The sequence below is a fragment of the Schistocerca nitens genome, chromosome 5 (genome assembly GCF_023898315.1).
Source record: "Schistocerca nitens isolate TAMUIC-IGC-003100 chromosome 5, iqSchNite1.1, whole genome shotgun sequence".
Taxonomy (NCBI): domain Eukaryota; kingdom Metazoa; phylum Arthropoda; class Insecta; order Orthoptera; family Acrididae; genus Schistocerca; species Schistocerca nitens.
Window position 1 is genome coordinate 187,090,858 of NC_064618.1, and position 12,366 is coordinate 187,103,223.

General features: G+C 43.7%; 1 protein-coding gene across 1 annotated transcript in view; it reads right to left on the reverse strand.

Moving 5' to 3' along the window:
* The window catches only part of LOC126260331 (synaptogenesis protein syg-2-like), a 437,845-nt gene that overhangs the window by 297,933 nt on the left and 127,546 nt on the right, over positions 1 to 12,366 (reverse strand). Inside the window, exon 2 of the mRNA XM_049957655.1 lies at positions 9,560 to 9,689. Within this exon, the coding sequence (XP_049813612.1) occupies positions 9,560 to 9,689 (130 nt within the window). The remainder of the gene's footprint in view (positions 1 to 9,559; positions 9,690 to 12,366) is intronic.

Genomic DNA, 12,366 nt, shown 5'->3' on the forward strand with positions numbered 1-12,366 from the left:
CGGCGTGCAATGAAAGACCTAACAGACTTCCAAAGAGACAGAAGGACGGGGCCCGATTAGCTGGAGCATCAGTAACCAAGACAGCCAACTTATTGAATGCTTCAAGAACAACCGTTTCAGCAGTCATGACAGCCTACATAAAACATGGAAGACATCATCGTGTAAACGTAATAGTGGGCGAAAATCAGAACTAAATGACAGATATCGTCGCACGCTAACACGAATTGTGTCAAAACAAAACAAAACTATGGCTGCTGAAGTGACTGCAGAGCGCAATAGCCATCTTCGAGACGCCGTATCCATCGACGCTGTCCGCCGAGAACTCCATAAAGCGAATATTCATGGACGAGGTGCTATATGGAAACCATTACTGTCGACATTCAAAGGAAAAAAGAGTAAAACATGGTGTCCTGGGCGGCAGATCAGTGGAAACACGTATATGGTCCTACGAGTCAACAACGTTTTCGTTATTTCGGGCCGGATTTACGTCTGGAGAACGCCAAAAGATGCCGGCAAACCTGATTGCTTAATTCAAACGGTTTAGCATGGAGTTGGAAGGGTGATGGCGTGCGCAGCTATACCATGGTATTCCACTGGTCCAATCATTACTCTCAAAAGCCATGTTACAGCCAACGATTATGTCATCATTTTAGGTTATCAGCTGGACCCCATGATACGCATGTTGTTCCCAAACGATAATGCACCCATTGACTCAGCGAGGACAGTACAATCGTGGTATGAGTAGCAGCCAACCGAACTACAGTGTCCTCCCCGGCCAGTGCGGTCCCCGTACTTGAACAGTATCGAACCCTTATGGGCCATATTCGAGCGCAGTCTCCGGAGCAGATTCCCACCTCCCTCGTCACTACAGGAATTAGAAACGTTCCTGATAACAGAGTGGCACAACATTCCACTGGAGACTATAGAATCAATATTTGCCAGTATTCCAAGAAGAATCACAGCTACATTACGGGCAAATGTGGGTCCAACCCCTTATTAATAAACCATTCCCAAATTTTCATATCATTTTGCCTGTCACTGTGTGTGTGATCCTACCCCCATGAACCATGGACCTTGCCGTCGGTGGGGAGGCTTGCATGCCTCAGCGATACAGATGGCCGTGCCGTAGGTGCAACCACAACGGAGGGGTATCTGTTGAGAGGCCAGACAAACGTGTGGTTCCTGAAGAGGGGCAGCAGCCTATTCAGTAGTTGCAGGGGCAACAGTCTGGATGATTGACTGATCTGGCCTTGTAACACTAACCAAAACGGCCTTGCTCTGCTGGTACTGCGAACGGCTGAAAGCAAGGGGAAACTACAGCCGTAATTTTTCCCGAGGGCATGCAGCTTTACTGTATGGTTAAATGATGATGGCGTCCTCTTGGGTAAAATATTCCGCAGGTAAAATAGTCCCCTATTCGGATCTCCGGGCAGGGACTACTCTTGAGGACGTCGTTATCAGGAGAAAGAAAACTGGCGTTCTACGGATCGGAGCGTGGAATGTCAGATCCCTTAATAGGGCAGGTAGGTTAAAAAAATTTAAAAACGAAAATGGATAGCTTAAAGTTAGATATAGTGGGAATTAGTGAAGTTCGGTGGCAGGAGGACCAAGACTTTTGGTCAGGTGAATACAGGGTTATAAATACAAAATCAAATAGGGGTAATGCAGGAGTAGGTTTAATAATGAATAAAAATATAGGAGTGCGGGTAAGCTACTACAAACATCATAGTGAACTCATTATTGTGGCCAAGATAGATAACGACGCCCATGCCTACTACAGTAGTACAACTTTATATGCCAACTGGCTCTGCAGATGATGAAGAAATTGATGAAATGTATGATGAGATAAAAAAAATTATTCAGGTAGTGAAGGGAGACGAAAATTTAAGTCATGAGTGACTGGAATTCCAGAGTAGGAAAAGGGAGAGAAGGAAAAATAGTGGGTGAATATGGGTTGGGGGGAAGAAATGAAAGAGGAAGCCGTCTGGTAAAATTTTGCCCAGAGCATAACTTAATCATAGCTAACACTTTTTCAAGAATCATAAAATAAAGTTGTATACATGGATGAATCCTGGAGATACTAGAAGGTATCAGATAGATTATATAATGGTAAGACAGAGATTTAGGAACCAGGTTTTAAATTGTAAGACATTTCCAGGGGCAGATGTGGACTCTGACCACAATATTTTGGTTATGAACTGTAGATTAAAACTGAAGAAACTGCAAAAAGGTGGGAATTTAAGGAGATGGGACCTGGATAAACTAAACCAGAGGTTGTACAGAGTTTCAGGGAGAGCATAAGGGAACAATTGACAGGAATGGGGGAAAGAAATACAACAGAAGAAGAATGGGTAGCTCTGAGGGGTGAAGTAGTGAAGGCGGCAGTGGATCAAGTAGGTAAAAAGACAAGGAATAGTATAAATCCTTGGGTGACAGAAGAAATATTGAATTTAATTTATGAAAGGAGAAAATATAAAAACGCAGTAAATGAAACAGGCAAAAAGGAATACAAACGTCTCAAAAATGAGATTGACAGGAAGCGCAAAATGGCTAAGCAGGGATGGCTCGAGGACAAATGTAAGGTTGTAGAGGCTTCCAGAATGAGATTTTCACTCTGCAGCGGAGTGTGCGCTGATATGAAACTTCCTGGCAGATTAAAACTGTGTGCCCGACCGAGACTCGAACTCGGGACCTTTGCCTTTCGCGGGCAAGTGCTCTACCAACTGAGCTACCGAAGCACGACTCTCGCCCGGTAATCACAGCTTTACTTCTGCCAGTACCTCGTCTCCTACCTTGCAAACTTTTTTTCTTTCAGGAGTGCTAGTTCTGCAAGTTTCGCAGGAGAGCTTCTGTAAAGTTTGGAAGGTAGGAGACGAGGTACTGGCAGAAGTAAAGCTGTGAATACCGGGCGAGAGTCGTGCTTCGGTAGCTCAGTTGGTAGAGCACTTGCCCGCGAAAGGCAAAGGTCCCGAGTTCGAGTCTCGGTCGGGCACACAGTTTTAATTGTAGAGTCTTGTCTCAATAGGGGTAAGATAGATACTGCCTACAGGAAAATTAAAGAGACCTTTGGAGAAAAGAGAGCCACTTGTACGAATATCAAGAACTCAGATGGAAACCCAGTTCTAAGCAAAGAAGGGAAAGCAGAAAGGTGGAAGGAGTATATAGAGGGTCTATACAAGGGCGATGTACTTGAGGACAATATTATGGAAATTGAAGAGGATGTAGATGAAGATGAAATGGGAGATACGATACTGCGTGAAGAGTTTGACAGAGCACTGAAAGACCTGAGTCGAAACAAGGCCCTGGGAGTAGACATCATTCCATTAGAACTACTGACGGCTTTGGGAGAGCCAGTCCTGACAAAACTCTATCATCTGGTGAGCAAAATGTATGAGACAGGTGAAATACCCTCAGACTTCAAGAAGAATATAATAATTCCAATCCCAATGAAAGCAGGTGTTGACATATGTGAAAATTATCGAACTATCAGTCTAATAAGTCACGGCTGCAAAATACTAACGCGAATTCTTTACAGACGAATGGAAAGATTGGTAGAAGCCGACCTCGGGGAAGATCAGTTTGGATTCCGTAGAAATGTTGGAACACGTGAGGCAATACTGACCCTACGACTTATCTTAGAAAATAGTTTAAGGAAAGGCAAACCTACATTTCTAGCATTTGTAGACTTAGAGAAAGCTTTTGACAATGTTGACTGGAATACTCTCTTTCAAATACTGAAGATGGCAGGGGTAAAATACAGGAAGCGAAAGGCTATTTACAATTTGTACAGAAACCAGATGGTAGTTATAAGTGTCGAGGGGCATGAAAGGGAAGCAGCGGTTGGGAAGGGAGTGAGACAGGGTTGTAGCCTGTCCCCGATGTTATTCAAACTGTATATTGAGCAAGCAGTAAAGGAAACAAAAGAAAAATTCGGAGTAGGTATTAAAATCCCTGGAGTAAAAATAAGAATGTTGAGGTTAGCCGATGACATTGTAATTCTGTCAGAGACAGCAAAGGACTTGGAAGAGCAGTTCAACGGAATGGACAGTGTCTAGAAAGGAGGATGTAGGATGAACATCAACAAAAGCAAGACGGGGATAATGGAATGTAGTCGAATTAAGTCGGGTGATGCTCAGGGAAATAGATTAGGAAATGAGAAACTTAAAGTAGTAAAGGAGTTTTGCAATTTGGGGAGCAAAATAACTGACGATTGTCGAAGAAGAGAGGATATAAAATGTAGACTGGCAATGGCAAGGAAATCGTTACTGAAGAAGAGAAATTTGTCAACATCGAGTATAGATTTAAGTGTCAGCAAGTCGTTTCTGAAAGTATTAGTATGGAGTGTAGCCATGTATTGAAGTGAAACATGGACGATAAGTAGTTTGGACAAGAAGGGAATAGAAGCTTTAGAAATGTGGTGCTACAGAAGAATGCTGAAGATTAGATGGGTAGATCACGTAACTAATGAGGACGTATTGAATAGAATTGAGGAGAAGAGGAGTTTGTGGCACAACTTGACTAGAAGAAGGGACCGGTTGGTAGGACATGTTCCGAGGCATCAAGGGATCACCAATTTAGTATTGGAGGGCAGCGTGGTGGGTAAAAATCATAGATGGAGACCAAGAGATGAATACACTAAGCAGATTCAGAAGGATGTAGGTTGCAGTCAGTACTGGGAGATGAAGAAGCTTGCACAGGATAGAGTAGAATGGAGAGCAGAACTGAAGACAACAACAACAACAACGTGTGTGTGATACGTGCAGCGGTGGGCAAAGAGCATATAAAACGTTCCTCCTAAAACAAGTCAATGGTTTTCAGCCGAACGTGGTACAGGTACTGTATGCTGCCTAGAAACATATACTGCGGTGGTAAGAACGAGCAAACGTGTATGGGTGTGCGAGATGGGCAAACAGGAAGGGAGGAGAAGGACACAGATATTCGGGTGGAGGAAATAGACATGGAGAGGCAGAGGGGGAAATGGACACAGGAAGAGAAGTGGAGATTGGGCAGAAAGAAGGAGGAGGAGATGGAGCCAGAAACGGAGAGGAGATAGCTAGATGGAGGCAGAAGGGGTGGAGGGATAGGGAGGGGTGGGAGAGATGGACAGAGAGAATAGGGAGGAAGAGATTGAGGGAAACTAACAATTAGACAAAGAGCGAGGGCAGTGGAGACGAACAGAGAGGAAGGGAGTAATAAATGGACAGGGATAGGGGACTGAGGAGATGAACAGAAAGGCTGAGAGGAGGAAGGAGGAGGTGCACTAATAGATATGTGACCACGCACGCCAGGTACTCAGCCACTTCACTTATATTTGTGATAGGTTATCTCTGTCCTCAAAATGTTGTCAGATATAAAATGTATGTGGTGTTTGAACGTAGGTGCAGTGACCTGCCAGTATACAAATACGTTTTCATATATCGTCGTATACATATCCAATGATTAATATTAGAGTCCAAATTTACTTCATCAGTAGATAGACAAGCTCATTTATTATTCCCTTATGCCAGAGTTCGTGAAAAAACTAATACGTAATTTTCCAAATGGACAAACTGCCTGTCAATTTTAAACTGTATTTGTCCGTTGCGATTTAATGCTAATCCCTGGGACCGCATGAACAGAGCGGCAGCATATCGATTTCAGAAGTTACTGCGTCATTATATGCGACCGTATCCTAGAGCATAAATCGACGGGCAGCGAAATCTGTTGATCGAGAGTATTACGCGATGACACATGAGAGTGATATTTACTGGGGAACGTAAATATGCGAATGCTGTTGCAGCGCGTTATCCAGAGCAACCTCTCAAACAGCTACCACCGTCTGGGTAGAGAAAATATTATGGATTCAGAAATTACTGAAATTGGATTGCAGCTTCGTGCCACTGAAACATGTGGAACTGCCTATTGTAGAAGTTTGAGTATAAGGATTGTCAACGAAATCATTGAGGGTATCAAATTCTTGAGTTTTACGAAATATTACACTGATCATAAATGTAGCCACTACACAGAGTGAACGTTAAAGAAAATCGACAAACTGCATTGATGGATTCCTGGCTATAAGTGGAGGAAGAAAGTTTCTATGAACATGGTCGTGTCCATAAATGGCTGGTATGCGTGCAGCAACAACAAATCTTCCCGTAACACAGTACAGAGCTGCATCGCATCCGCGTTACCACAGATGTTCACAGTGGCCTCCATGGGATTGCAGGTGGCAGGAGTAGTAGCGTTTGTCATGCAAGATATATATGAGGGTACTTTGGCTTACACTATGTTGGCGGGCCATTTGCTGGAGCTTGTACTACGGTTCGTCTTAATAGCCTGTAAAACCCGGTACTCTAAATCTGGCGTACGCACAGTATGCTGCGTCACTGCACGTTCCGCGGTCAGAGAGGACGCATAATCAACCAAATGCCCTAAAATGGATTGGAAAGTTTTGTGATACGGTTGGTGTCTTTAAGGGAAATTGTTTTGGTATAGCTGTGCTGTCTCCTGTGTGTTTCGATCTGCTTGGTCGTACCCAACACCGTGTCGGCTACAAATACCAAACCATTCTGCTGCTTACAGTACGCTGCGTCAGTCACACAGCGTGCAACATACACTACTGGTCATTAAAATTGCTACACCAAGAAGAAATGCAGATGATAAACGTGTATTAATTGGACAAATATATTATACTATAACAGACATGTGTTCTCACGCAGTTTGGGTGCATAGATACTGAAAAATCAATACCCAGAAAAACCACCTCTTGCCGTAATAACGGCCTTGATACGCCTTGGCATTGAGCCAAACAGGGCTCGGTTGGCGTGTACAGGTACAACTACCCATGCAGCTTTAACACGATACCACAGTTCATCAAGAGTAGGGACTGGCGTTTTTTGACGAGCCAGTTGCTCGGCCACCATTGAACACATGTTTTCAATTGGGGAGATATCTGGAGAATGTGCTGGCCGGGGCAGCAGTCGAACATTTTCTGTATGCAGAAAGGCCCATACGGCACCTGCAACATTCGGTTGTGCATTACCCAGCTGAAATGTAGGGTTTCGCAGGGATCGAATAAAGGGTAGAGCCATGGGGAGTAACACATCTGAAATGTAAGGTCCACTGTTCAAAGTGCCGTCAATGCGAACAAGAGGTGACAGAGACGTGTAACCCATGGCACCCCATATCATCACGCCTGGTGATACGCCAGTATGGCGATGACGAACACTCGCTTCCACTGTGCGTTCACCGCGATGCCGCCAAACGCGGATGCTACCATCATGATGCTGTAAACAGAGCCTCGATTCATCCGAAAAAAAAATGACTTTTTGCCAGTCGTGTACCCAGGTTCGTTGTTGAGTACACCATCGCAGGCGTTTCTTTCTGTGATGCAGCGTCAAGGACAACCGCAGCCTTGGTCTCCGAGCTCATAGTCCATGTTGCTGCAAACGTTGTCGAACTGTTCGTACAGACGGTTGTTGTTTTGCAAACGTCCCCATCTGTTGACTCAGGGATCGAGACGTGGCTGCACGATCCGTTACAGCCATACGGATAAGATGCTGTCATTTCCACTGCTAGTGATACGAGGCCTTTGGGATCCAGCACGGCGCTCCGTATTATCCTTGTGAACCCACCGATTCAATATTCTGCTAACAGTCATTGGATCTCGACCAACGGGAGCAGACATGTCGCGATACGTTAAACCGCATTCGCGATAGGCTACAATCCTACCTTTATCAAAGTCGGAAACATGGTGGTACGAATTTCTACTCCTTACACGAGGCATCACAACAACGTTTCACCAGGCAACGCAGGTCAGGTGCTGTTTGTGTATGAGAAATCGGTTGGAAACTTTACTCATATCAGCACGTTGTAGGTGTCGCCACCGGCGCCAACCTTGTGTGAATGCTCTGAAAACCTAATCATTTGCATATCACAGCATCTTCTTCCTATCGGTTTAATTTCGCGTCTATAGCACGTCATCTTCGTGGTGTAGCAATTTTAATGGCCAGTAGTGTATAAGGAACACACGGCACGTGGTCCTAGGAACAGTCATTGCCGGCCGCAAGTGGCCGAGCGGTTCTGGGCTATTCAGTCCAGAACTGCGCGACTGCTACGGTCGCAGGTTCGAATCCTGCCTCTGGCATGGATGTGTGTGATGGCCTTAGGTTTAAGTAATTCTAAGTTCTAGGAGACTGATGACCCCAGATGTTAAGTCCCATAGAGCTCAGAGCCATTTCAACCATTTGTACAGTCATTCGTTAGCGCCATCTGCCATGGCAACGATACGTTTCCGGACATTCGTTCTTAGGACATTTCTTCCTTTATCTCCAGTAGGGAATCTGTCCCTACATATTATCGGTTTTATTAATGTTCACCCTATGTAATAACACAAAATCACCATAAAATATTGCGAGGAGGTAAAATATTGAAATTAGTCGATAGAACGCCATTACATTTTAACTCACAAGTGCATAAAATAATCAAGCGCCAATATGGAGACGGTATTTGCAAATTAATGAACCATATCGTCGACTTGGTGTTGAATATCATCGTAGCTCCCTCGTAATGGCTTTATAGTGTACAAAGCGTTCCTATGATTATAATTCTTCTTCATTTATTTGAAAAAAGTATTTACACAATACTATAACATTCAACCAGAGCATTTTATGACATATAAATAAAGATTATTCTGAGTAGCTGAACGTTGGAACACGGATTGCTTAACATCGAAATTTAGAATGAGAGTTTACAAGAGTGAAACAGTTTTCCAATCAAGGACTCAATATGTGAAGTACGGGAAATGTCAGAGTTGGTGGCCTCGAGCCAAATACGTAATCTACTTGACGCCATTCGTATACGTTTAAAATACTGAAATATTGACACGAAATTAAGGTATACGTCCTCCTAGTGAACAATAATTTGGAAATAATTTATAAATAAAATGGACAGATAAGGTTCGATGCGAAATTAAGAGTTTCTGAAATGAATCGAATTTCAAACAAGTATAGAAAACCCTTACCAAAGGAAGAGACCGATTAGTGGAAAATCTGTACCGGTACCTCATGCGCGAAGAAGTAGTAAAACACTATAGATAACTGGTGGGACAGACTGAAACTACAGTGCTCAAAATATCCCATAGTGACTGTTGAGTGCAGTCTTTGTATAGGGATCAAAACTGTAGCACAGGATTATAATGTTAGCATCAGACAGGTAGACGCGGAGAACGGCATCGAACCAACAGAAATACTAATGAGACGGAATATGGAGCGGTGGCCTTAATTTCTGAAAAGGTCTGAGACCAATACACATAGAATCTCTGAACTAAGAGTAGCAACATCCAATACCACATCACGATTGAGAGAAATCTGTCCCCATAAATGGACGCATCAATTATCGTTCGCGTTTGTGTACATCATAATATCATATACTTATTTTAAGCAGTACAACATCATCTCTTCTGGTAAACTGTACAAATTCAAGTTTACTTAAAAGGGTATCCACCGTTAATAGCTGTCACTATTATCACATATTGTCATTTATATTTTCATTTTACTTTGTAAATAGTTATCTTTCTTACCTGTAAATGGCAGTCTTCTCATTCTTGAACCAGATGACGAGCAATACGGAGTCTCCCGGTGTAGGTGGCGTCATGTCGCAAGGAAGTTGGGCCGTTCCGTTGATAACTGCTCGCACTTGCTTCACTCGACCTGTGGACACAGACACATTCACATGTGCAGTCTCGAATAACATATTGACTGAGCTGCTCGTAACCGCCAATATATTGCACCTCTTTTTGTTAACAGTAATTAAAGTTTCTAATAATTGTACACATAACACAAACATTCATGGAAGAAATGCAAATGTTTGCAGATTGCATTTTCAGAGAGAATGCTGTTGTCATCGGCTGTGGCACGATGAATCGGCATATTAGAATTTCAATTCATTTTTATGTATTCGTATTTCGCGAGACACACTCCAACACGTTGTGAGACCCGGCACAGAATACACTGGGATGTGCGTCGTTGTTTGACTGGAAAGCCCCCATTGAATAGCGTGCTCGGAGGATATAAGAACTTGACTTCGCTCCTGGCCCTGCTTGGACATCGCACCTTCCTCACCCTAGCTATATGCCATGTGTGGATCATACGGCCCAGGGTTATGAAGCCTCATTTGAAGAAATTAAGCCGCCTAAGGTGACATTCGAAACAGGGTATGTAAAGGCTTCGGCACGATCCCCAACATGCTAATCTCTATGTTGGAGATTGCTGTTTACGAGGTGATGTTATGAACCTGAAAGTAGTGTGTACTTATTTGGTCAATAATGTGACTTTATTTTAGAGCTGGATGACCCAGAACCGAATATTCATTACGCCTGTGCATAAATGAAATAATATGGTGGACAGTCTGGAGACGGCCGGTGTGGCCGAGCGGTTCTGGGCGCTGTAGCCTGGAACCGCGCGACTGCTACTGTCGCAGTTCTGAATCCTGCATCGGGCATGGATGTGTATGACGTCCTTAGGTTAGTTAGGTTGAAGTAGTTGTAAGTTCTAGGGGACTGATGACCTCCGATGTTTAGTCCCATAGTGCTCAGAGCCATTTGAACCATTTGACATTCTGGAAACTATGTAATATTCACTATACACTATTCCGTAAAGTGGCTACGCAGACACCTCGTTGTCTGCATCCGAATTTCAACAAAGCGCTCCATACATTAAACTACTTTTTAAACAATCTTTATAGAGCTACATGTGTGGATTATTGATACTATAATTTTGCTCGAAGGAGAACGCCGCAGTTCTTATACACACATTCAAGTTTTCTCCTCTATCCTCTATTGTTTAGACAGCTACTATAATAATTTTCTATCCGTACGACTAATGGAAGGTTTTCATCTCGTAATGATCAAATAATCAAAAAAGAATTCGAATTCGTCTCTTCCCACCAAAAATGAAAGTAACTTTAGGGTGACCCTATTCGTTCTTTCTAATTGTAGATAATTCCCGACATTCCTTTATGAGCGGTGAGAACTTGGGTGTGTAGCATACGAGTCTTCTCGAAACAACATTCCGCCCCCGCTTCATCCACGAAAAGTTAAGAAGTGACCTTCATCAAATAGGACTTGCAGGGCAGTAACGTCTTTGTATAGGAGGGACTGACTCGATCACTAACACAACCAACGTTGACTACAGTCTGTAGTCTAGTTCAGTACAATGCCTACTAAATGTTCACATTTCTATATTTCACTGTTGGGCTAGTTGTGAAAATATGCATAAAATGCTACACTACAGATTTAAAAATTCCTAGGAATATAAATTTTGTCCAAGTGTTTGCGAGTGCGAACTCGCGCGCGCGCGCGCGCGCGCGCCTGTGTGTCTCTGTGTGTGTGTGGATGGATGTGAGTGTCTATGTGTGTGTGTGTATGCATGTGTGAGAAGACGTGTTGTTTATTGCAAAATTTTGTTATCCAGCATTAGGGGCTATATGAACAGATGAAATTTAGTTGACAATGTTGTTCACTCATGGCACAATCTGGCAATACCTGATCCTCTAATGATGGAAATTTGCATTACGAATTTAAGTGCGAATCTGATGAATATCACGTTTGGATTTTAATGTATTATAAATAATGATTAAAGGACAGAAAAATCATAAGAAAGTGTATGTATGTTCCGACCGAAGACGACATGTGAGTGTTTTGTTATAAGGGGGTCGGAAAGGTGTTCCGATTGCACTAAACTAAGAAAATGTTTTTGTTGTTTCATCTGTAAACATAAGAGAACACTGTAGCCACGGTTTATCTATGTCGTGTGTTGGAGCACAATGACATCACTTCAGTACTCCTGGCTTTTTGCTGTAACATATCTAAAGAAAAATTTGAGTATGAAGTAGCGAGACAGGTAGTCTTGCTCTATGTACTCCTCCACCGAAGACCGTATACGCCCAGCAACGGAAACGCACCGCGGATCTGTCGATAGCACTGACAAATACAAGCACGCCTGTTAACAAGCCAGCTTCCAACAGACGCTACCAGAGGCGTCTACGCCACCACATGCATTGCACGCACGAGCGACTGCGGTGCTGCAGTCGGAGAACTAGGTCACATCCGTGGGTTACATGCGCACCAAGCCGCACCGGATGTCCTTCCACCTGCCGCCTGTTTACGTCAGGCTGCACAAGCTTGCCTTTGCCTGATTCGGCAGCACCTTGTGGCTCATTAGTCGACGATCACGCCAGTCACACCACACCGGTCCGCCAGCCATCGCCCTCGGAGCCTTTGCCTCTACGGGCGCTGGCCGTGCACAGATTCGGCATCTCAGCGGCCATCCGTAGAACATACATCAGAGCACCAGCACCGATCTCCCTTTGAGAATTCGCCTCTTCTGG